The sequence below is a fragment of the Trachurus japonicus genome, chromosome 24, assembly GCF_045865225.1.
Source record: "Trachurus japonicus isolate A0001 chromosome 24, Traja_1.0".
In the NCBI taxonomy this organism is placed as follows: Eukaryota; Metazoa; Chordata; class Actinopteri; order Carangiformes; family Carangidae; genus Trachurus; species Trachurus japonicus.
Genome location: NC_140930.1, coordinates 3,275,721 through 3,301,058, shown reverse-complemented (window position 1 = coordinate 3,301,058; position 25,338 = coordinate 3,275,721). Strand labels below are relative to the sequence as shown.

General features: G+C 41.9%; 1 protein-coding gene across 1 annotated transcript; it reads right to left on the bottom strand.

Annotated features, from left to right (window-relative positions):
• Positions 1-11,085: 11,085 nt before the first annotated feature.
• On the bottom strand, positions 11,086-20,992 carry LOC146961148 (protein NLRC3-like). The gene is made up of 6 exons (XM_085771615.1): positions 20,962-20,992; positions 18,982-20,791; positions 18,711-18,884; positions 15,376-15,549; positions 11,848-11,894; positions 11,086-11,705 (listed from the first exon to the last, which is right to left on the bottom strand). The coding sequence occupies exons 1-6, from the start codon at positions 20,990-20,992 to the stop codon at positions 11,167-11,169; spliced, it is 2,775 nt and encodes a 924-aa protein (XP_085627741.1). The 3' UTR covers positions 11,086-11,166.
• Between the last annotated feature and the right edge of the window lie 4,346 nt (positions 20,993-25,338).

Here is a 25,338-nt window from a genome sequence, read left to right as displayed (position 1 = left end):
GGGGCGGGCCGGGGCGGGCCCCTGCTTGCCCTCCTTCCGGCGGCACGACCTGACCTCACCTCTCATTGCAACTTATCACTATCATGAAAATTAATCTACACAAAGGAAAATGATTACATGCATCCTTTTTTTTTTTTTTCTTTACAAATTATAATATATATATATATATATATATATATATATATATATAATATATGTATATATATATGTATATTTTTTTTCTTCTTTCTTTCTCTCTTTTTTTTTTTTTTTTAATTTATTTATCTATTTATTTTTTGTCCCTTTATTTTCAAAGTCTTATTTCATTATTATATACATGTATTGCTCCTTTCTCTTATTATCTATTCATTATCCCTAATATCATTATTCGTTTCTTTTCTTTTCTTTATTATTATTACTGTCACTATTATCATATTATATACCACATTGTATATAAGTAATAGCACTCCATTAACCTCTCATCCACGCACACACACGCACACACACATACACCTAACACTACATTTATGTATCAACGTGGCATGTCTTTTCCTGTTGTTGTCTGTACTTATGTCAATTGTTCGTATGTTTGTCTATGTGGTTATATGTGCTTATAACGTTTTTTTGTCACGTCACCTTGTCTATCACTTTATCACCAATAAAAGGAAAAAAAAAAAAAAAAAAATTGTAAAAATGATTTTAAAATGTCAAATCTCTGTCTTTTGAAGCCAGATGGGTGAGCTTCGACAGTATACGACCAATACAGGTAAACAGATGGTCAGATGGTCATAACGGTATCACACAGCTGAGGCAGAGCCACAAGAACCCCTGAACTCAGTGTTTTCCCTCTTTGAGTCTGTGTGAACCCATTGTGTGCCATCACCACTGGTTAAAAAAATCCTAGTGGAAACACTGCACCTGAATCTCTTCTTAGAACAGCACAAATGGCCAAGGCAGTGGGGTTCTCCTTAGTGTGCATTCTCTCAAACAGCCATTAGGTTCCAGGTTCTGGGTCAGACAGGTCTATTTCCAACATAGCTACAGACTAGTGTGAGTAAATAGCAAGACTTCTAAAATTACAGTGTGTATGACAATCTTAAAGCTGGAACTGGTTCATTTGTTCCAATGAACATTTGATCAGCAGAAATATTGGTACTTGAACCACAGACAGAGTTACTGACCTTCACTCTGCACTGTTAACTTCTACCTGATGTTTATCTCAGGGCTTTAATCACAACAGCAATCAAGATTTCCTGCAATTCACCAACTCTTTTATCAATTATGTTCCTAAGAACAATATTATTTTGGGCACAAGATCATATAGTATATATAAATAAACATATATATATATATATATTTTTTTTTTTTTTATGGTTTTCGGAGAAATGAAGCTCCACCTGTGGAGCAGATCAGCGGCTCAGCCCGTCCGGAGAGCTCGTCAGCCGGCCAACCTCCGTCGTCATCCCGGGAGAAAAGACGAACACTAATGTAGCAGCTGATTTTCTGCGTTGTGTTATGTAGTTTGGAAGTGAGATGCACACTGGAGTTGAGCATCTATGGGAGTTTTAATCTTCAGAATAAAGAAAAAACACAGGCGTCACACACACAGAGCCACACTGTAACTCTCCACCGCTCAGCTCAGAGCACGCACAGCTCTCTCTCTTTTTGTATATTACACAAAATATACAGCATAGCTCATTAATGTGAAGATACAATGCACCATGTAAAACAAAATCAAACATGTGCAATGAAAATGCATTAAATATTTCCCACACATTTTCCATGGTCTAAAATAATTAAATTAATTCACCCACATTAGCTCATTTTTTTATAGTGCAAAAAAATATCAAGAAATGAGCTGAATTAGACAACTAGCATACTTTCAGAATAAAGAAAAAACACAGGCGTCACACACACAGAGCCACACTGCAACTCTCCACCGCTCTACAGGAAAAAAAAAAGTAAATAGAAATTCACATAACCACAATAAAACGTCACGTTACATATGAAATAACACAGTTATTACACAGCCATAACATGCAAAGCACAACCTCATGACATCAGCATGAAAGGGAGAGAAACAGGAAAAACCGGTTCAGCTAGCATAAGGCTAAATTAACTAACTTTGCATGAATAACTCAGTTTAAGATTCAATTTACAAGTTATTAATCAATGGAGTCTTGACCAAAAGGTCTATTAGCATGTTACATTACAGCAGATATCAACAAATTGTGGTTTTTGAACGGGAAAAAATATATAATAAACAAGACAATGGAGAGAGCACCTCATAAAGTGACTCACCAGCTCAGAGCACACACAGCTCTCTCAAGGTGGTGCAACGCCAAAACAACACCCCAGGGGAACAAAGGGGATACAATTAGTTTTATAGGGAACAACTATTCAGCATTCATAGGGCCAAACGTAGGCTATAGCTCATTTTGAATGACATGACATAAACAATTGATAATGTAATAACACAGAAGATAATTGCACTATGAGAACAAATGATTCATGTCCAAAGGCATTTGCAATTTGCTCAGAGGAATGAGAAATTGCCAGGCTACTATGATGGTGCACAAATGACTAAATGTTGTGGAGGTTGAACTAATGAGAATCTTCATTCTTATCCGAGAAACGCACCAAAACTGTCGCTCGCTGATGTTTGTACCAGCCGAGCTTCCGTACCTGTTAGCCTCAGTTAGCCGTTAGCTCCCAGTGAACAACACAAGGACAAGGCAGCGCAGTGAGTGTGTGTCTGTGTCTCTCTATGTGTGTTTGCGTAGCGAGGTGAGTTTATTCACTGTTGTGTCGTTGAACAGGAGGTTTATGATAAAACTCTGATGGTTAAATGAGTTAAACTGGCACCGGCTCTCTGAACTCACGTGTGTTTAACAAACAGACTGTTTATAAAAGACAAACAGGTTTAACATAAAGAGTAAATGAGTCAGTGACACATGAAGGTGAATGAGGTGGTAAAATGAATAAAACCACAAATAGACTAACCAGAGAACAATCAGGTTGGGACTGAATGTATATCTCTATCTGTGATGTGTATAGGTAAAAGCAAAGTCCTTATGCTAAAAGGCTTAACATCTCTGGTATGTGTTAATTAATGTCGCCTATGTATGTTTTTATTTATTGAACAAGGAGATTAAAAAACACTAAGTGAAGCTGTAGAGCAGTAAATAAAGTTGTGTTTGTTTGAATCCCCCCCCCCCCTCCTCCTCCTTCTCCTTGTGTGTCCAGATGTGTGGTAAACCTCTGGAGCCTCTGGCCAAGCGGCTGATGAAGGGAGTGATCGTGGTGGAGCTGCTGGGAGTGTTTGGAGCTTATGCCCTGTTCCACCGGATGAACAACAGCCAGGGAGACCCTATTCCCCCTTACGTTCACTAAGGTCATCAGACCAGAAACTCTTGATGGTCCCCCGCACCCGTTTTAAAACACGAGGTGACTGCTCTTTCCAGGCCTGTGCCCCTCGCCTTTGGAATGCTCTACCATTCACCTTGCGCAGTATAGAGTCCACTGAAGGTTTTAAGAAAGAACTTAAAACCTATCTTTTTAGACAGGCTTTCAACCGATGTTGACGTTGTGGGGCCTCTGTAAAGTTTTCCTGAAATTGTGCTGTTATGTATTTTTTTTGTTGTGATCTCTGTACTGTATTTTATTGCATTTTACCCTTGTTGTAAAGCACTTTGTGATTTTATCTATGAAAAGTGCTATATAAATTAAATTTACTTACTTACTTACTTACTAGGGTACAAACACGTCACTGTCGTCATGACAACAGAGACTGACACAACCTGTCAGAGCAGCTTTTATTGTTTATATGTGATTATTTTTTAACCCTTTCATTCTAGGTCCAACTGAACTTTGTTTTCTTCATGTTGATTTATATTTGTGACTTTATCATTAAACCTGTTGTTGTTGTTGTTGTTTCCTCCAGACTTCAGACAGACCATGAACAGGAGGTTTCCATCCATCCTGGAAGGTGAGAGGCTACAAACATCTGGACTCTGATCCAATCTGAGAAATCCAGATTTTAAATTAAAGCATTTACACTTCAGCCTGTCTGCCAGTCGGCCTCGCACGTGTGTTGTCAGTGCATTAAAAATAATTTTAAAATGTCAAATCTCTGTCTTTTGAAGCCAGATGGGTGAGCTTCGACAGTATACGACCAATACAGGTAAACAGATGGTCAGATGGTCATAACGGTATCACACAGCTGAGGCAGAGCCACAAGCCGATTCCCCTGAACTCAGTGTTTTCCCTCTTTGAGCCTGTGTGAACCCATCACCACTGGTTAAAAAAATCCTAGTGGAAACTCTGCACCTGAATCTCTTCTTAGAACAGCACCAATGGCCAAGGCATTGTGGTTCTCCTTGTGCATTCTCCCAAACAGCCATTAGGTTGCAGGTCCTGGGTCAGACAGGTTTATTTCCAACATGTGTGAGTAAATAGCAAGACTTCTAAAATTACAGTTTGTATGACAATCTTAAAGCTGGAACTGGTTCATTTGTTCCAATGAACATTTGATCAGCAGAACTCTTGGTACTTGAACCACAGACAGAGTTACTGACCTTCACTCTGCACTGTTAACATCTACCTGATGTTTATCTCAGGGCTTTAATCACAACAGCAATCAAGATTTCCTGCAATTCACCAAGTCTTTTATCAATTATGTTCCTAAGAACAATATTATTTTGAGCACAAGATCATATAGTATATATACATATATATATATACAAGGGCGCCCCAACCCCCCTCGACGTCGCCGCACCTGACACCGTTTCCCAGACCGTCAGAGACTACCGTTCTCAACCAGACTCTGGTCTCCTATAGGACCGGATCTGGGTCCAAGTTTGAGCAAATCTAAATGAGCAAAGACCCGACCAGTTCCGACCAGTGTTGAAGCCAGGACCCTGGACTCCATGCGGCTGGACTCACGAGCATTTTTTTTTTTTTTTAATTCTCCGCCGGACCGCAGACCGCATTGTTAGACTGCACTACAGTAGGTCATTTCAATTTGCGCATCTGTCTTTTCCTTTTTATTTTTTTTATAACATCTATGCGCATCGAGAGTGCTGAGAAACAGAAACAGCGGGTGCACCAGATGATTGCCAACCGGCAAAAACTGAAATGAGACGGTTATAGAGAGAAAAACACAGAATATAGGCTGCAATAGGCCTATATGTCCAAGACTTTGTCCCGTCGTCACGACGTGAGTGAGGAAGGATCGGATGATGGCTCAGGTTTAGTGATGAGGAAACTGTCACTGTCAGCAGCTGCTCCAAACAGACACGTTACTAACTTTATTTTGAAGGGACAGATTAGATGTTGATTTCGTTAACAGTGACTTTGCACCCAAACATTAGGCATATATCGGGTGCTGTCTCATCCGGTAGCCTACAATCGACCCCGCGTGGAGGCTCGCGCGCTGCCGCGCTTCAGTTCGGCGTCTGTTCTATTTTTCACGCGAGCCGTGAGCTCCGTCTGTCAAGCTGGATAGACGGATCGTACCAGACAGGAAGTCGGGCACAGAAAAGGCGAGAGAATCCGGTCAATTTTCAAAATAAAATGATGATTACCGTTAATGAAGTTGTTGCTTGTCCGTCTCTAAATAGGCCTATTTGTCAGTTGCGTCTGCACACGAGACACACACACACATCCATACATACAGAGCTAGAGACAGACCTGTGTGTGTGGAAAACCGAGTACAGACGAGTGGAGTCGATGTTTTACAGGCGCGGAGAGAGCAGGAGAAGCAGCTCCCTGTGTAACCAGCCAAGCGCCTGCGAGGACGCGCGCAGCGCCCGCTCCGGGCTGTGAGAACTCTTTAATCGAAGCTACATTGTTGCGAGTTATTGGCTCCGGCAGAAGCTCTGCGCCGTGCACACTGTTTCAGCTGCCTATTTTGTCATAGTTTATCAACGTTTTTTCGTCATTCTTCATTAGGATAATGTTAAGTTAATTTTGTGGTGGGGACAAAATTGTTCTTGACAAAAAGTGGTGGGGACATGTCCCCAGCATCCCCAGCGTAAATGACGCCTATGTATATATATATGTATCCCGCAGGGAGAGCTGCACTCAGTCAGAACAACACGGTTTACACACCTGTCCACCACAGTGTCATTCTGCTTTCAACCAGCAGGTGGTGCTGAAGGAAGGAAAGTTCAAATCCTTCTGACATCAAACTGTTCTTGCAAATCTAGCATAGTTCCCCTTCAATAGCTAAATGTTTAAAACACAACATTCACCACCTTCCTTCATGTACAAATGAACCTTTATCCACTGGAGAACAAACACAGAACAAAGGAGAGTTCCCCTCTGGACTCAGAGGCGATTTTAGAGTCTGCTGGGGCCCTAAGCAAAAATCCCCAGGGGGCCCTCCAACCAATGTTTATCACCATAATTTTATAAATAATCGAACACCAACAAAAAATTTATGAAATTTAAACTTTTTTTATTCCAAATGTCCAGTTATGGTGTAAGCTGTTGACATGTCGTCTTCATGATGGGCAGGTGTTGCTGTCTCACTGGAGGTGGACGTTCAACTGATATGACAAAAAAACAAAAGACAGTTTTACTTTAATTGATAACATATGCCATGCCCTCTAAAGATTCTTTATGACAATATACACTTACTGTTTTCACTGACAGCACTGGGAGGGGGCACTTTGTCCTTCTGTTTTGCTGTTGTCAGAAACCTAAATAATAATCCTGAGGAGAGATAAGAGAGTGATTTTTAATCCTTGGGCATAGCTTTCATAGCAGCAATAGCTTGTTAACTTTTACACTTTCATATTATTATAATATAATAATAGGCTACTCACTTCAATACTGTAACATAACTTTACTATGTCACCCTGCTAGCTAGCAAGTTAATAGTGTTGTTACTTGCTGCCAAGGAGGCTAGCAGATAACGTTAAGTTACCTTCCTTTTTTTTTTTCTTTTTTTGTCACTTAACGACAGTAACCGAGTGGAACACCAGAACCGCACGCACCGAGTCCCTCAGTCTGGTGATCGGTCGGACCGACTCCAGTGCAGTCCCACTCGCTAACGTTAACTAACTGGTCACCGGTTACACCCCGCCTTTCCGAAGCCCCGCCTTTCCGACAATAGACTTCCATTCATCGTAATAGCGGGGTTTTCTATTTTTTCTAAAGACCCCGCTACTCCGAAAAGGCTATTGGGGGAAACCCCCAGCGCGCAGTGCGCATTGATCCTTTTTTCCTTTTTGGGGTCAAACGGATCATGTGCATAATTAACTGCAAAACAAGCAAATACTTAATATTAATGACATATAACGTTCATTATGCTTCTAGCCTGTCTAGCCTCTACCTGGTCTTTTTTACTAAACTTAACCAACTCCTTTCTTCATTGCCTAAGCCCAACCAAAGCATCTCCCTCAGTCAGCTGTCAGCACGAGCGGCGGCTGCAGCAGCCTCGCGCCTGTGTGAGCTCAAGCCGGCTTCAGCCGTGCTCGAGCGGAGCAGGGGGGGAGAAAAAGAAAAAAAGTGTATTTCTATTACTGTGTGGAGATCTCCAACAACGGAGTCGGGGAGAAAGCAAGTGGGACAGATCTGCCCAGTCCCTGAGCAGCGCACGTTTCACAGACAAGCCACAAAGCAGAATGTAAACAACGTCACGCGGTTCAGCACCTTGGACAGCTGCGGGGGGGAGGAGGGGGTGTCGGAGTAGCGGTGTTTCGAAGTGGGGCTATTTCGGAACAGCGGGGTGTCGAAGTGGAGGGGTGTCGGAATGGAGAGCTGTCCCCCTGGTCACCACTGGTCTGAAGCTAACAATAGCTGCTATTCAAGTGTCTCCCAGTTAGACTATTAGCATTTGTTCAACAGTTATTTACTCTTCACGTTACACTATGCTCCACTTACCACCACTGTCTTGCATTCTTTTTTACTTCAGCCTCTTTTTTCTTCTCGTCTTGCTCCCAGGTGGACTCTTCTTTTTCCCTCGGCTTCATTAGAAACTCCCAGTGATAAGGTGCATCATACAGGTTAGATGGGATCAGGTCCGGAGAATGACATGGGGCCCCGTTAGGGGGGTTTCCCACTGAGATGTCATTGCAAATCGACGCTATACGACGATACGTGGAGGGGGGTGCGGTCACTGCGGGTAACGCATTTTGAGATATTTCTGTCGATAAAACTGCCCTCGGGCCTCGACCCTCGGGGGCCCCCTAATAGTTCGGGGCCCCAAGCAGTTGCCTGCCTTGCCTGTTCACAAGCTGCGCCTCTGTCTGGACTGGGAACATGAATCAGCTGAGTGGCAGAAAAAAGACGACACTCACCAGGTGAATTCAGACCCACATCCAGTCAGAGTCGCTCTTCCTTCACCTGTAGAGGAAACACAGAGAGAAGCATCAGCTTCAGTTTGTAATCACTTCACAGTCAAAGAGTAGAGACATTAAGATGACGACGGTGAACACAACAGGAAAAACAGGAAGTAGAAAACAGGGAACCGCAAACAGTAAATGAGAGAAAGAGAGAAAAGCAACAAAAAATACCTTGTAAAAAGGGGAGCTCCAGTGGCTCCCCCTAGTGGACAAATTCAGAGTCAGAGGAAGGATCACCAGGGGCCGGTTGCACCAACTGTTCTTAAAGGAATAGTTCACCAAAAAATGAAATCCAATCATAAGTGACTCCCCCTCATGCTGATGAATACTCCAGAGTAGTTTTTTATTCCTCAAAGTGCATCTGGAGACCTGGGAGGCCGGTTCATCGTCCAACGAAAACTTTGTATGAGAGTTGTTAAGAGACATTCTATTATTTAGTGTACTCAGTGGTTATGATACACACAACAGACTGTGTAATAATGTGAGTCGTAAGTGTAAAGGCCAGAAGCTCATGCTGTGTCATCACGTTTTGTTTAAGCCACGCACAGTGTGTTGTTTTTCTGTACTGGGGAAGCTGGAAGTTAATTCCGCCATGACACAAGAAATATGTTAGTGTTTGCTAGTCTCAAATAAACATGCTTAAAGAAGCTAAAGAATATCTCTGCCTCCGTCGGCTTATTCTCAGAGTTCAGCGCGAGAGGTCCCTTGAGGTTATACTGCCACCTATGGGTGACCGTCTGCTACCACACATCACTACACAAACTGTTTCTATAGGAGGAGGAGGAGGTTTGTGCTCTCCCACTGTGTGTTTACCTGCTGGTGAATGTGAAAGGACGTAAGGACAGTTCACACAGGCGAGGTGGACCAACATGGACCACCATGCTCTCTGCACACACTCCTCCTCCTCCTCCTCCTCCTCCTCCTCCTCCTCCTCTGTGGACGTCAAACAACCCAGAATATTTCCTCCTTTGTCCGCAGCAGCTCAGCAGGTCTCAGACTGACACATCAGAAATGTTCCTTTTCCTGCAGCAGCAGCTTCGCTAATTATAAACCACTAACGGCTTTATTACGTAATAAAACATGTTATTGATTTAAAACATCTGTATACGAGTTACATGTCAGCGTTCATACTGGAATCCAACAAACTACATATTGATTAGTGTTTCTGTTCCATGTTTATATTGTTTATCCATGTAACTGAAGAACGTTAATGTTCTTATGAAGCTGCAGTGGATTTATCGTCTTCAAGGTCGTTCCAGTGTCACTTTTAATTAAACAGACAGGAACTGTGTCAGTCACATATAAACTTTACAGTTGGTCATAGTGAGGTCACAACAGGTAGATCTATAACTCCGCCCCCTTTTCTGTCTGCAGAGGAAACACAGAGAACAAAGACCAGACTCTTCAGACCTCAGCTTGTTTTATTATAATTATATTACAGCTGTAATGAGTCAGAGGTTTATTGTTGTACAGATTCTCAATGTTGATTCGTGTTATGAGGTGTTTTATTGTTTTATGTTTTACATAAAGTAGCCTATAAATTATATCAGTGATTGGTGGTGCTGATAATTCAAGTTAATGTGTAATTGGACTTATTTTGTCTTCATGTATTTTACATCTCATGTAAGGCTTATATAATTTTAAAAAAAAATCTGAGGAAGAGTTTAAACCTGAGACTGAATAAATCTGGTCAAAGGATCACATAATAAGAAGCCTATTGGTAATGGTTACTATCTATTGTTAATAAGTTTAAAGGTCAAGGTCAAGGTTTTTTTTATTAATACCAGCTGGTAAATTTGTTATGTAAATGAACATTGGTCATGAAGCTGTTCAGTCTTTTATGATGAATTTAATTACAATTTACAAACAACAAACATTTTCTTCAGTTTAACCTGTAAAAGCTGAATAATCTTTATACTTAATGAGATCAGACTGATGCACCAACACTTTCATCTGAATATAACCATTGATTTATTCTATTAATTGATTTGGATCCTCTTCCTCAGGGTCACATATTTCAACATAACACTGAACAACAATTAAAAAATATAAAGATAAAAAATAGAAATCTTGAATCGAAGCACTGGGAATCAAACCTGTTCATTTCTATTAACATCACAATTTATCTTATTGATCCAAAGAAACAGTCATGTTTAGTTTTAATATTCTTTACATTAATTAATCTGATTATTTAATGTTTCATTAACTCTCCTCCTCTGTGTATTTACACCTGAACTCTCCTCACCTGAAGCCTCGAGCTGTGTCTCGTTTCACCTGAACCACACTGACACCTGCAGGTGAGCTGCTGCCACTGCAGCCACACGAACCACACACACACGTGCTGTTTAGTTCATATCAACAAAACAGGGAATACATAAGCAATATATGAAATAATAACAGTGAAATCAGAATAGGAACTGTTGAATGTGAATATTTTGACATCAGTAGTGAGCAGTTTTTGAAAACAGAGAGTAAAGTTCATACATTCTTTGCATTATTTTAATCTGTGTATGTTTTAAATATAATCTGTGTTGTTTTACAGTTGTCCTCCATTGGTTTGGCTCATTTATTTATCAAAAAACATGGACAAACATCCAAACCACTTGGCAACTGTTCACAAGAGAATAGTATTTCTCATTCATTTCATCACATTGCAAATCTCTTAGTATATATTTGCAAATGATTAAGTAAAGGTTTCCAGAGTTACAAAAAAACATGAATGTGTTTTTAACATGATTCTGAACAGATTCAAATAGAAAGCAAAGTGAAACCTCGTCCACCACCAACATTTAAAGCACAGGACTGAAGCTGCTGTCACTTCCAGAGACTCTCCATCCTACACATCAACCAGAGACACTGAGGAACCAGAAAAGATCCTGAATCCAGGATACAGAGGTTCAGTGAAGGTGGTGTTGAAGGTGTGGAGGTGGATCAGTCTGTTAGAGGAGACTGTGTAGAAGGACAGAGAGCCAGCAGGACAGTCCACATACACTCCTACTCTGTTAGAGACACGGGAGGAGGAGATGGAGATTGGTCTGTTGTTGTGCCAGACAGAATAACCACCAGAATAACGATCATCATGACAGTACAGACTCCAGGACTGATCATTTCTTCCAAACTCACAGTCTGCACTTTTTCCTTTCCTTCTGATTCCTCTGTAACTGACTGATATTTCAAACCCTCCGCTCCACTCCACCTCCCAGTAACAGCGACCAGTCAGACCAGTTGAACACAGCAGCTGAGGAAACCATTCAAATCTGTCTGGATGATCAGGATATGACTGATCCTCTCCAACCCATGTCACCGTCCTGTTGTTGTCAGACAGTTTGAGTTCTCTGTGCATTGTGTTCATGTCCACTTCCAGTTCACAGGCGTCTGATGGAGAGAACAAGACACAACACAGCTGCAGCTCATCATCTGATGGTTGATTGATTGATTATTGAATCAACATTGTATTTAAAGACAAACTGACAGAGAGCTGTTGTCTGATCATTAGTCACATTAAAACCACACTTACACTTCCTGAGACCAGGTTTTAACCTGTGCTCTCCACCATGGTCCAGCCTGGAGGAAGAAACACAGTCAGAGTGATTTTATATCTAAACTGTTCAACATGAAGCAGTTTGTCAGAAGAAGAAGAAGAAGAGTCACCACTGATCTTCTCTGTGTTTTCATTGATGTTCCTCAACAGAAGGGGAAATATAGGTCACTAAAGTCGTCTCTTATGATGAAGTGAATTTACATCTAAACCAGTGAAGTGTTGACTGACTGTTCACAGATCAGTTAAACAGCAGATTCTATGTGTTTACTGTCATTTACAGAGCTGTGAAAAAGGATTTGCTCTGCTCCTGATTTCTTACTTTTTTGCATATTTGTCGCACTTCAATGTTTAAGATCATCAGACAAGTTTAATATTAGACAAAGATAACCCAAGGACGGAAGAGGATTACGGCCACTGTAAAAATAATAATAAGTTAGTTCTGACTTTTTTCTCAGAATTCTCCAGAGACCGAGCTCCAGCCCAGTCTCCCTGCTCCTCTCACCCACACATGAGCGTAGTTTATCCAAACGACCCCTGTTTTTTCTGTTACATCACATGCTCCTAAATTGTGCATCTTAGGCTAACAATAAAATGTTATTAGTCATAATCACACCACAAAGAAAGAAAATGGAAATAAAATTCATTTGTGACATTTATAATAATAATAGCATTTATTTGAATAGGGACAGTGCATATTAATGAACATTAGTATAACTAAAAGAAATACTGCTGTAAATATGCCGGATTATAGCCAGGCGGCTAATTTGCGTCTGACGTCCCTAATAAATAAATAAAATACAGCAGTACACCACAAGGAATGAAAACAAAACAATAAATACAATACATATAGCGAAATACATAAAAGTGCACTACACAAACAAGGAAGACAAAACAATAAAAACAATGTTGGACACGGTACTTGGACAGGACAAGACAATAATGTACAGGACACAACAGTAATACAACATCCAGACAGCACAGTAAGTAAACAATTAATCAGTCATGTCGCCCCAGGTCCAGTTAACTCATTGAGTGCCAACCACGTAATTTCTCGTTTTTCGTTCCCATGCGTTGAGTGCCAAAAACGAAATTTTTCGTTTTTTGCTTTTTTTTTAAATTATGAAAATAGACACTTTAATACACATTATATGTAAATTTGGGGACTCTACGACGAGGAGAACTGAAATAGATGACGATCAAAGTCACATGACAGCTCATGATCTGGAAGTTTTTATCATAACTCAGCTTCTGCAAACGGAGTTCTGCATGCAGATGCAGCGCAGCTGCGCCGCAGCTGCTCTGCTCTCACCCGCGAGGCTGCAGCAGCTGGGAGCTGAACCAGGAAGCTCTCAGCCCACTGTCCCGCCCGGTCTTCATCTGGAGCAACACCGTGTCCTCCCCAAAGTCCTCCCGCGGTAAAATCTGATGGTCTCTGGGTCAAAGCAGACCGGCACCACCGACCCGTACCACAGAAGGACCGCGACCACCTGTGGGACCGGTGTTCGCGAGCCGCTGTGGCCGGCAGAGCCTCACGTTCCGCGGCGAGAGGCTGTGACACGGCACGGTGCGTCTGTGTTATTGTTGTTTAGTGGCGCCCCCCCCGCCCCCGATGGTGGTTTTGTGAATAGAACAACAATTGTTGTGTATATTTATCTTATACGAGCCCTTTGATCCAGAAATGCGAGTGTGAGAAGAGCGACAGGCACAAACAGCGCACCTTTCATAAAAGACGCTCTATCTCCTTTTCTAGAAAAAAAGGAGGGATTTTGGTGAAACCCAGCCATGTTTAGCTTGACTTTTCTCAGGAACGGAGGCACGTAGAAACAAACGGTTTGTGGCCATTTGAAGGATAAAGTTAAACCTTTCAAATGAGCCACAGTATGTGTTGGTGGCAATAATATAGAATACACTATGGCTCTAAAATAAAAAGTCAAATATGGTCCAATTTGCCGGTACACTTGACTAAAACTTTGGAAAGGAGCGCGGCACTCAATGAGTTAATGGTCACACTCTTGTGTCCTTAAGCCACTGCTTAAAATTCCCTTTGAAAGGGACATATAACAGTGTTATATTAAAACATACTATTAATATTATAATGTTATGTTATGATTATAATATAATAATATTTATATTATTAATACAATAATATTCAAAAAAGAGGAATGAATTTATATTGAAATATCTTGTCAAATTGTCTTTTTTTTTTTTTTTTTTTTTTTTTTTAAAGTTTATTGCCTTTACAATTGATGTTCAGTCATCATCAGTGGGTTTCTATAGGTGTCTCAGCTCTACACATATGGGGTATGCTTGAGACGGGACCATGGTAAAAATGCACCTCATGTTCATGACCTGTTTGTGGAAAAAATAAACAAATAATAAATGATAGAGTTCTGTATTTCTAGTCCCTTGTTTTGTACTGTTGAACTGGATTCCTTGTTTACCCCCTGTCTGAGACTTAGGCTCGTTGACTCTTTTGTTGCTACTTTGTTTCCGTTGTACTTTGATTTCCTTTTATTAACCTTTTTCTAAATAAATACTTTTGCCAATTGAGTCTGCATTTGGATCCTCCTATTTAAAACGTAACACATTTAAATATTTAAATGTGACAAATAAACAGAGGCCTTATGCTTCAGACTGTAAAGTCCCTGATAAATCAAAATCAAATGATTTGACTTGAGAATGTAATGTTAAAAACTTTAAAATTATAAAGTTGAGGTTCACGGAGAATAAATGTTCCTGTGTGTCATTTCTGTCAAAGTATATATAAAAAAATATATATATATATAAAAGGTGCCTGAGGTGAAAATAGACTTGAAACCAAAGTAGTGAACAAATTCAAACATTGGCCTGATAATGGCGCTAGATGGGAAGTCAGAGAACAGGGATGACAGGGAGAACTGGGGGGTATGCCCCCCCGAAAGGAAGTATTGACAACTTTAAAGTAAGAATGCATAAACGTTGGAGAGCAAAGGTATGAGGCTGGACACATGAAGAACTTTGTGCTTGTGTAAACAATTTAGTCACAGTAAGTACTTTAAAATATGCAAGGGGCTCTGATGCAAACATCTTAATTAACTTATTAACCTCGCTGCAAAATCCAGAACAGCTGATCAGAACTAGGTCAATAAGCTCTGAGCAGGTGGAGCGCAGATGACAGATTCAGCAGCAGGAAGTAAGAATCAGAGCCACTTTCTTCACTCCAACTGAAGGTGAGATTTTAATGAGTATGAACACATAAAAAATAAAAATCTAATACAGCAGCTGCAGTGAAACAGCGTGAGATGGGAAAAGAGCGTGTGAATAAGTAATGCAATGACCTTGGTCACATTACAACAGTTTCGGTTGATGGAGGCTGTCTCACCTGACTGTAAGTAATGAGTGTGATGGTTTTCAGTGTCCTACAGGACATCATTACTACATAATTTATCACAGGAGGAGGATGAACCATATCTGTTGAAACATAAAAGACAGGAGACATACGGAGTCCTTGTTGTCTGATTGTACCTGAGAGTCTCCAGTCTCCAGTCTCGATCATTCAGTCCAGCAGACAGCAGCTTCTCTCCTGAGGCTCCTGGATGATTGTAGCTCAGGTCCAGCTCTCTCAGATGGGAGGGGTTGGAGCTCAGAGCTGAGGCCAGACAAGCACAGCCTCTCTCTGTGACCAGACATCCAGACAGACTGGAGATACAAAATGTGATAGACTCAAGAGTCTTAGAAAATCATATCAACAGTAAAATCCTGCAGATGCTGAGCATCTTCACCAACAAGTTACAGAAGGATGTTGAAGATCAGCTGTCTAACAAACAGCTGTATCCTGACCTGAGATTCTCCAGTCCACAGAGTGGACTCTCCAGTCCACCAGACAGCAGCTTCACTCCTGAGTCCTGCAGGTTGTTGTTACCCAGGTCCAGGTGTTTCAGACTTGAGGACTGGGAGCTGAGGACTGAGGCCAGAGAAGCACATCCTTTCTCTGTGACCAGACATCCTGACAGACTAGAGATAGAAAATATAATGAACCCCCAATTTTACAAAATCATGTGTACAGAGATGTTGAGAATCTCAACAGGCTGCTGAATATCTCAACAGATGTTGAGCATCATCACCAACAACTTACAGAAGGGTGTTAAAGCTGTCTAACACAAATCTGTATCCTGACCTGAGAGTCTCCAGTCTGCAGTGTGGACTCTCCAGTCCACCAGACAGCAGCATCACTCCTGAGTCCTGCAGGTTGTTGTTACCCAGGTCCAGGTGTTTCAGACTTGAGGACTGGGAGCTGAGGACTGAGGCCAGAGAAGCACATCCTTTCTCTGTGACCAGACATCCTGACAGACTAGAGATAGAAAATATAATGAACCCCCAATTTTACAAAATCATGTGTACAGAGATGTTGAGAATATCAACAGGCTGCTGAATATCTCAACAGATGTTGAGCATCATCACCAACAACTTACAGAAGGGTGTTAAAGCTGTCTAACAAACATCTGTATCCTGACCTGAGAGTCTCCAGTCTGCAGTGTGGACTCTCCAGTCCACCAGACAGCAGCATCACTCCTGAGTCCTGCGGGTTGTTGTTACCCAGGTCCAGTAGTTTCAGACTTGAGGACTGGGAGCTGAGGACTGAGGCCAGAGAAGCACATCCTTCTTCTGTGACCAGACATCCTGACAGACTGGAGATAGAAAATATAATGAACCCCCAATTTTACAAAATCATGTGTACAGCAGTGTTAATTTCGTTGACGAAGACTATGACGAAATATATTCGTCAACGAACCTTTTTCACGGACGAAAACTAAATAAAAACTAAATAAAAAGTCAGCTGTGATGACGAAGACGATGATGAAATTAATAAACAATTTAGTCAACGAATAAAAACGAGACGAAAATGTTAGGGAGGGACGAATGGAGAAGAGGTCCAATCATGTTGATTTCTCCGGAAGCAGAGCCACAGCCGCGGCACATGAAAAGTTTCAAAATAAAACTGGCCTCGCTCCTTAGCGTCCTGCGGTGCACGCGCTCCGAGCGCGACAGCATGAGTTATGAACACAACACCACGGAAATATCAGCGCTGAGTTTAGGACGGAAACTAAGAAATGACATCTGGTCACACACTTCACATATGACAACAAGGACAATGCCCAGGACCCCCTGTAAACCGGAGCACCGCGGGGACCCACATCGATCCACACACCAGCAACATGAAGCATCATCTACACAGAGCTCATCCAGAACACGCGACGGTAAGCACACACGCTAAAGTTATATTATCAGACAAACCACCGTGTTTATAGGACTAAACATGAAATGCAATAGAAGCTAAAGGAAACCACCTCTGAATTGTATTGATTAGAAGATTGATTCGTTGCGCGTGTGTGTGCGTGTGCAAGCGCGTGCATGTGTGCCTGCGCGTGTGTGTGTATAGTGTGACAGAGAGATCTGGGAGGACTGAGCGACAAAGATCACAACTTGATTCCCCCTTATTCACCCTCACAGATACAGAAGACTCTGATGATGACACAGATGACCATGGACCAAGTGGAGATAAAGCTAGTGCTGCTAAGCAACCCAGCAGCAGTTCATCTCTACAGCTTCCCTCAGTTCTTCTAGAACAACAGACCAAGGAGCAGGCCAGATGGACTGGACACACACATTTACCACTCACAACTGCAGCTGAGGACTTTGTGCTAATGATGGAGATAGTAGATGGGAGACTGACTAAACTGTTCCAAAGAAAACCAAAGCAATTTGAAACTCAGTATTAACATGAAAGTTAAAAGAACATGAATAAAACAAAATGCACCATATTACAACTGTTTCTGTGCCTGTATTGTAGACTCAAACCTTAATACCATTCCATAACAGATTGATGGATAATTCCAATGACTGGATATTCTGGAGAAACATTTTGTCGACTAAATCCACTGTAATTTTAGCTGACTAAAATTCTAAAGATATTTTGTCAACTAAAACTAGACTAAAACTAAAATATTTCAGATGACTAAAATATGACTACAACTAAATTGTATTTTAGTCAGAAGACTAAGACTAAAACTAAATTAGAATTTGTTGTCAAAATTAACACTGGTGTACAGAGATGTTGAGAATCTCAACAGGCCGCTGAATATCTCAACAGATGTTGAGCGTCATCACCAACAACTTACAGAACGGTGTTAAAGCTGTCTAACAAACATCTGTATCCTGACCTGAGAGTCTCCAGTCTGCAGTGTGGACTCTCCAGTCCACCAGACAGCAGCTTCACTCCTGAGTCCTGCAGGTTGTTGTTACCCAGGTCCAGGTGTTTCAGACTTGAGGACTGGGAGCTGAGGACTGAGGCCAGAGAAGCACATCCTTCCTCTGTGACCAGACATCCTGACAGACTAGAGATAGAAAATATAATGAACCCCCAATTTTACAAAATCATGTGTACACAGATGTTGAGCATCATCACCAACAACTTACAGAAAGGTGTTAAAGCTGTCTAACAAACATCTGTATCCTGACCTGAGAGTCTCCAGTCTGCAGTGTGGACTCTCCAGTCCACCAGACAGCAGCATCACTCCTGAGTCCTGTGGGTTGTTGTTACCCAGGTCCAGGTGCTTCAGACTTGAGGACTGGGAGCTGAGGACTGAGGCCAGAGAAGCACATCCTTCCTCTGTGACCAGACATCCTGACAGACTGGAGATAGAAAATATAATGAACCCCCAATTTTACAAAAGCATGTGTACAGAGATGTTGAGAATCTCAACAGGCTGCTGAATATCTCAACAGATGTTGAGCATCATCAGTCACCAACAACTTACAGAAGGGTGTTAAAGCTGTCTAACAAACATCTGTATCCTGACCTGAGAGTCTCCAGTCTGCAGTGTGGACTCTCCAGTCCACCAGACAACAGCTTCATTCCTGAGTCCTGCAGGTTGTTGTTACACAGGTCCAGCTCTCTCAGACTAGATGACTGGGAGCTGAGGACTGGGGACAGAGCTTCACAGCTTCTCTCTGAGAGGTTACAGCCACTCAGTCTGAAGAGGAATGAGGAAAACAAAAGTAAACAAAGATATTTTTGTTGTGACAAAAGAAGAAGATACAGTAAATGTAGATGAATATATGTGAACATACAGAGCTTTGTTAGAGGCTTTGACCACTGGCAGCAGCCTCAGAAGAGCCTCATCTGAAGCAGAGTATTTCTTCAGGTCAAACTCATCCAGATCTTCTCCTGATGACAGTAAGATGAAGACCAGAGCCGACCACTGAGCAGGAGACAGTTCATCTGTGGAGAGACGTCCTGATCTCAGGGACTGTTGGATCTCCTCCACTAGAGAACGATCATTCAGTTCATTCAGACAGTGGAACAGGTTGATGCTTTTCTCTGCAGAAGGAGTCTCTTCAATATTCTTCTTGATGTACTGGACTGTTTTCTGATTAGACCCTGAGTCATTTCCTGTTTGAGTCGTCAGACCGCGTAGTAGAGTCTGATTGGTCTTCAGAGAAAGACCCAGGAGGAAGCGGAGGAACAAGTCCAGGTGTCCATTTGGACTCTGTAAGGCCTTGTCCACAGCGCTCTGGTACAAATGTGCTTTTTCAGGTTTTTCTTTAAATATTTGAAACAACCACCAAAATGTTGTTTGTTGTTGTGACATCAGGTTGAGTCCAGACTTGATGAAGGTCAGATGGACATGAAGAGCAGCCAGAAACTCCTGAACACTGAGATGGACGAAGCAGAACACCTTTTCCGGGATCTGGTACAGGCCTCTCTCCTCTTTAAAGATCTGTGTGAACATGCCTGAGTACACTGAGGCTGCTCTGATATCGATGCCACAATCTGTCAGGTCTGATTCATAGAAGATCAGGTTTCCTTTTTGCAGCTGCTCAAAAGCCAGTTTTCTAAGAGCCTTGATCATCTTCCTGCTCTTTTTACTCCAGTGTGGATCTGTCTGAGCTCCTTCATCATACTTGACCTTCTTCAGTTTCAGATGGACCACCAGGAAGTGGATGTACATCTCAGTCAGGGTCTTGGGCAGCTCTCCTCCCTCTCTGGTTTTCAAAAGATCCTCAAGAACTGTAGCAGAGATCCAGCAGAAGACTGGGATGTGGCACATGATGTGGAGGCTTCGTGATGTCTTGATGTGGGAGATGATCTCTCTGGCCTGCTCCTTATCATTGAACCTTTTACTGAAGTACTCCTCCTTCTGTGGGTCAGTGAACCCTCTGACCTCTGTCACCATGCCAACACACTCAGGAGGGATCTGTTTGGCTGCTGCAGGTCGTGTGGTTATCCAGAGGCGAGCAGAGGGAAGCAGGTTCCCCCTGATGAGGTTGATCAGCAGCACGTCCACTGAGGTGGACTCTGTCACATCAGTCAGGATCTCAGTGTTGTGGAAGTCCAGAGGAAGTCGACACTCGTCCAGACCGTCAAAGATAAAGACGACCTGGAACTGATCAAACCTGCAGATTCCTGCTTCTTTGGTTTCAGAGAAGAAGTGATGAACAAGTTTCACCAAACTGAACTTTTTCTTCTTCATCATATTCAGCTGTCTGAAAGTGAATGGAAATGTGAAGTGTATGTCCTGGTTGGCTTTGTCTTCAGCCCAGTCCAGAGTGAACTTCTGTGTTAAGACTGTTTTCCCAATACCAGCCACTCCCATTGTCATCACTGTTCTGATTGGTCGGTCTCTTCCAGGTGGGGCTTTAAAGATGTCTTCTTGTCTGATGGTTGTTTCTGGTCTGTCTGGTTTCCTGGACGCTGTTTCAATCTGTCTGACCTCATGTTCATAATTGACCTCTCCAGCCCCTCCCTGTGTGATGTAGAGCTCTGTGTAGATCTGGTTCAGAAGGGTTTGGTGTCCTGCTTTAGCGATGCCCTCAAACACACACTGGAACTTCTCCTTCAGGTTGGATTTGAGTTTACATTGGCAGCCATTGGCAGGTCCTGTATGAATAAAGGACCAATGACATAAATGAGAAGTTATTATTGTAGTTATTGCATAGAAAAAATGAATCATGGAAACTCCTTCTCTGTTATCAGTTCATTCAACAGGTTTTTATAAACTAATTGTTCCAAAGAGATCAATTCCTTGAACCTCTCCCAGAGGTCTTTACGTACTGAATTGCTTCCGAACACTTTTTTCATTTCTGTTTTGACAGAACAGAGTCCTGATCTCAAAAATAAGGAGTCGTTCTGGGATTATATCAAGAGACAGAAGACACTGAGACAGCCTCAGTCCACAGAAGAACTATGGCAAGTTCTCCAAGATACTTCAACAACCTGCCAGTCAAGTTCCCGGAAGAACTGTGTGCAAGTGTTTGGAGGAGAAGGATAAGGGACCACCAGTACGACATTGGCCTCTAATTGTCTAAATGGCAACACTTAATTTTCTATCAAATGTCCCGTCATTCCGACAATTCTTAACTCCTATAGTCAGAATGAGGGTATTTTTTTCTTTTTTTAAACATCCTGCCTTTCTGACAATTCCTTTAATAGCGTATTTTTTCCCCAAAAGATTTTGCACTGCTTGGGCTTAGGCAACGATGAAAGGAGTTGGTTAAGTTTAGTAAAAAGACCAGGGGCCTCATTTATCAAAGAGGGTGTAAAACTGCTACTAAAGTTTTGCGTACGGCGAAAAGACGAAAATGGCGTACACCCGAAATATTTACACCTTTTTCAGATCAATCAAACCGTGCGTACGCACAACTCTCCGCAATTTCCCTTTGATAAATCACACCGGACCCAAGAATGGTGCACACTTGAACACACCTCTTACTCCACCCCCGGAATGCCTATATACAACTATATATGGTCAGCACGTGCATATTTAATTAGCCATGTGCGCTCTGTGGCGCAGCAACAAGTGACAACAAAGTGACAATGGAGACAACGGGCGGACGGGGGAAAGAAGCGGAACTTCTCCGCTTCTCCGAAAGCAGATACACGGGCAATAAATCAGTCAGAAAAATGATCTTGCATTTTAATAAGCTACAATAAAAACAAAAACCTCCCAAATCTCAACAAACAGGAGCAGAAAGAAGAATAATCTTATGTAATCTGCCCCTTTATCCCAGAAAATCTTTTTTTTTACACCTAGATGTTAAAACAATAAGCAGGATTTCCACGATAGTTACCATTACTTTGAACTGTTACGTTGTCTCAGTCTTTATTCTCTCGTCAGCTCCAAACACACGTGCACCTCGTTAACTCAGGTGACAGAATAATAACAGTCTCAGTAGCTGCAGATCAGTGTGCGCTGCTGCCGGTGTGTTTTTAAACTTGGCGAGTTTGATCCTTGTCGGACGTCACACTAGAGTGTGTAAAAGCAAAAAAGCAAAATCCTCAATCCGCTCTGTTTATCAATTAACATAAATCCTAGTGTTATTATAGAGCGGGTTGGATTGCCAGCATCAACGGTCCACCACTACCACAATTACTTTTAAAAAATCCTCTGTGCTCTTCTAAATGTACTCCGCTCCTCTCTCCCTCTCACACTGCAGTTCTCTGACTCAGCAACGGTGTCGCCAATTCCTCCTGTTCCTCAAAAAAGGCGTAAATCACGGTACGCCAGGATCAAAATGGGTGTAAATGTCCGCACTTTTCCCCGTCAGGTTTTGGCTTGATAGATCCCAAATTTGGCGGAGAAAAGTGCGTACGCACAAAACGGGGGAAAAATGGTGTAAAAAAAGGTGTATCCACAATGATAAATGAGGCCCCAGGTAGAGGCTAGACAAGCAGACTAGTCCCTGTCTGCGCTCTGCTGCATAATTACGCACAACCATGTGGGTATTCCTCTATCGTCTCTGCTACCACATTAGCTCTCTACTTCTCCAAAAACGTTGGAGGAAATCTCCTACAAGGGGGTATCTGGATAAACTGACCACAGACTGGGGATCTTCACTGACTGACTTTCTCGCATGAAAAATATTAAAACCTTTAAAAGTGACGTAGTAACAGCACTGCAGCAAGAATTAAAACAGCTTTTAGCTGCTTAGCTTTACCGCCATCGGTAAATATCCTGTCACACATCAATGACCAAGTGCTAGAATTGGTCTGTAACCTTGCACATCTACTTATAATAATCATCATGTCAACTTGCCATAAACACAAAAATAGGTGCATATTTCAAGTTGTCATGACAAAGACAATTTCTGGTAATGTCACTTTGATTAATGTCAAGTTGTCATAATCAAGACAACCCAAACAATGTCAAGTTGTTATTACAAAGACCTAATGACACTTAATGATAATGTTAATTGACATAATGTTTATGACACGTTTATGTCATGTCACTCTTATGACGATACCCCTAAGTGTTACCAATATTTCTATAACATCACATTTTTAATCAAACTTACGTTTGGGTTCTGAGATGGGCTGTGTGAAATTTCCCAGTAGATCATTCCGATTAATCTTCTGCAGGATTGCTTTGGTGACTTTAGCAGTGTTTTTACAGTAGGTCTGGATCATTAGATCCACTGTGTCTTGCCTGTCTTTATTCTCCAGTTTACTTTTTGGGATTGATGGGAGGTCTTCTAGGACTCCTCTCTGACATAGGTACCACTTGAATTTTTTAAAATCATCGGCTTCCAAATCCTCCAAAGTCTTCAAAAGGGTCTCTGGATCTACCTTTTCTCTGCAAGAGGAATGACAAACAGTTTAAAACTGGGTATGCACTACTGAATAACTGAATTCTGATTTAGCTGTTTTTTTATTTTTATTTTTATTTCAAATTTCTATTTTATCAGGCGTCAATTTTTGCAGTTTACAGGGGTAAGAAGAGATGAACCGCTCCCAACAGGTAAACACTAACAGATGGTCAGATGGATTCAAACCTGTCTGAAACTCTGGTCGCCTTTCATAACGGTATCACACAGCTGAGGCAGAGCCACAAGCCGATTCCCCTGAACTCAGTGTTTTCCCTCTTTGAGCCTGTGTGAATCCATTGTGTCGTTGCCACTGGTTAAAAAAAAATCCTAGTGGAAACACTGCACCTGAATCTATTCTTAGAACAGCACAAATGGCCAAGGCATTGTGGTTCTCCTTAGTGTGCATTCTCTCAAACAGCCATCAGGTTGCAGGTTCTGGGTCAGACAGGTTTATTTCTAACATGTGAGTAAATAGGAAGACTTCTAAAATTTCAGTGTGTATGACCATCTTAAAGCTGAAACTGGTTCATTTGTCCCAATGAACATTTGATCAGCAGAACTATTGGTACTTGAACCACAGACAGAGTTACTGACCTTCACTCTGCACTGTTAAAGGGAAACTTCGTTTTTTTTCCAACCTGGGCCCTGTTTTCATATTGTTTTTTGTATACGTGAGTGATGGATAATACAATTATTGAGGTGGCTCCAGTATTGAGCCGGGCAGGCAGCCTGCAGCCCAGCTAACGCTCTTCAACCGGGCAAGTGGCTCCCGTCAAAGTTCGCCCTCTAAACGTGCATTTTTTTCACACTGACAGGCTCAGACAGTTACAATGAGTGTCCGACAGCATACTACAAAGGAGAAATGAACATTTGTCTCTACCTTTAGCGCGTATCTTCTTTGACTGGCAGTAGTCATCCCCGGTCAAAGTGGTCACAGCAGACCCTGTGGTCGGCACGGCGCAGTGCATCGACAGGAGTGTTAGCATCCATTTGTAGCACAGCTAACTGTTAGCCATAACTTGTGAAAGCTCTATGAAAGCTGCGCAAAGAGTAGCCCAACATTTTGTTTCCAAAATTTGGAAATGCTCCGGTTGTCTCTCTTCACCTCAGTCAGATAACATATACATCCCCACCAGTGTTTTGCCACGAGATTTCAGAACGAGATTTCTAGCGTAGTGAGATTTGGACACAGATCACAACAAACAGCGACCTGACCTCCAGCTAAAGGTAGAGACATACGTTCATTCCTCCTTTCTAGTGTGTTGTCGGACACTCATTGTAACTATCTGAGCCTGTCAGTGTGAAAAAAATGCCCGTTTATTGGGCGAACTTTGACGGGAGCCACTTGCCCGGTTGAAGAGCGTTAGCTGGGCTGCAGGCTGCCTGCCCGGCTTAATACTGGAGCGACCTCAATACAAGAAATATCCATCACTCACATATACAGAAAAACATATGAAAACAGGGCCCAGGTTGAGAAAAAAAAAAACAAAGTTTCCCTTTAACATCTACCTGATGTTTATCTCAGGGCAGCAATCAAGATTTCCTGCAATTTACCAACTCTTTTATCAATTATGTTCCTAAGAACATATCTTCACATTTTTTACCGTCCAGCAGAATTTAACTGTATATTTCTACAATCACAATAAAGCCTCTCTGCTCTGTTCTTCTGATCTTGTTGTCAGACTGAAACAATATCTTGTTGATTTAAATGAGTTATTCACTGTTATTAGTACCAATAATAGTAGTAAAACAATAATGCACTACCCTGTCACATAAAAACCTGATATCAGATAACAGCAGTATCTCCAGTGATCTGAGTCCTGGACAGTTAGAGATCCTCAT

Bases quoted from the DNA above. Each gene is read 5' to 3' on its own strand.
- LOC146961148 (XM_085771615.1), bottom strand. From the start codon at position 20,992: ATGAAAAAAGTGTTCGGAAGCAATTCAGTAC. The intron at 18,885-18,981 runs GTATGTTCACAT...ATTCCTCTTCAG, and splicing joins AAAGCCTCTAACAAAGCTCT to ACTGAGTGGCTGTAACCTCT. The intron at 15,550-18,710 runs GTCAGGATACAG...TTGTATCTCCAG, and splicing joins TGCAGACTGGAGACTCTCAG to TCTGTCTGGATGTCTGGTCA.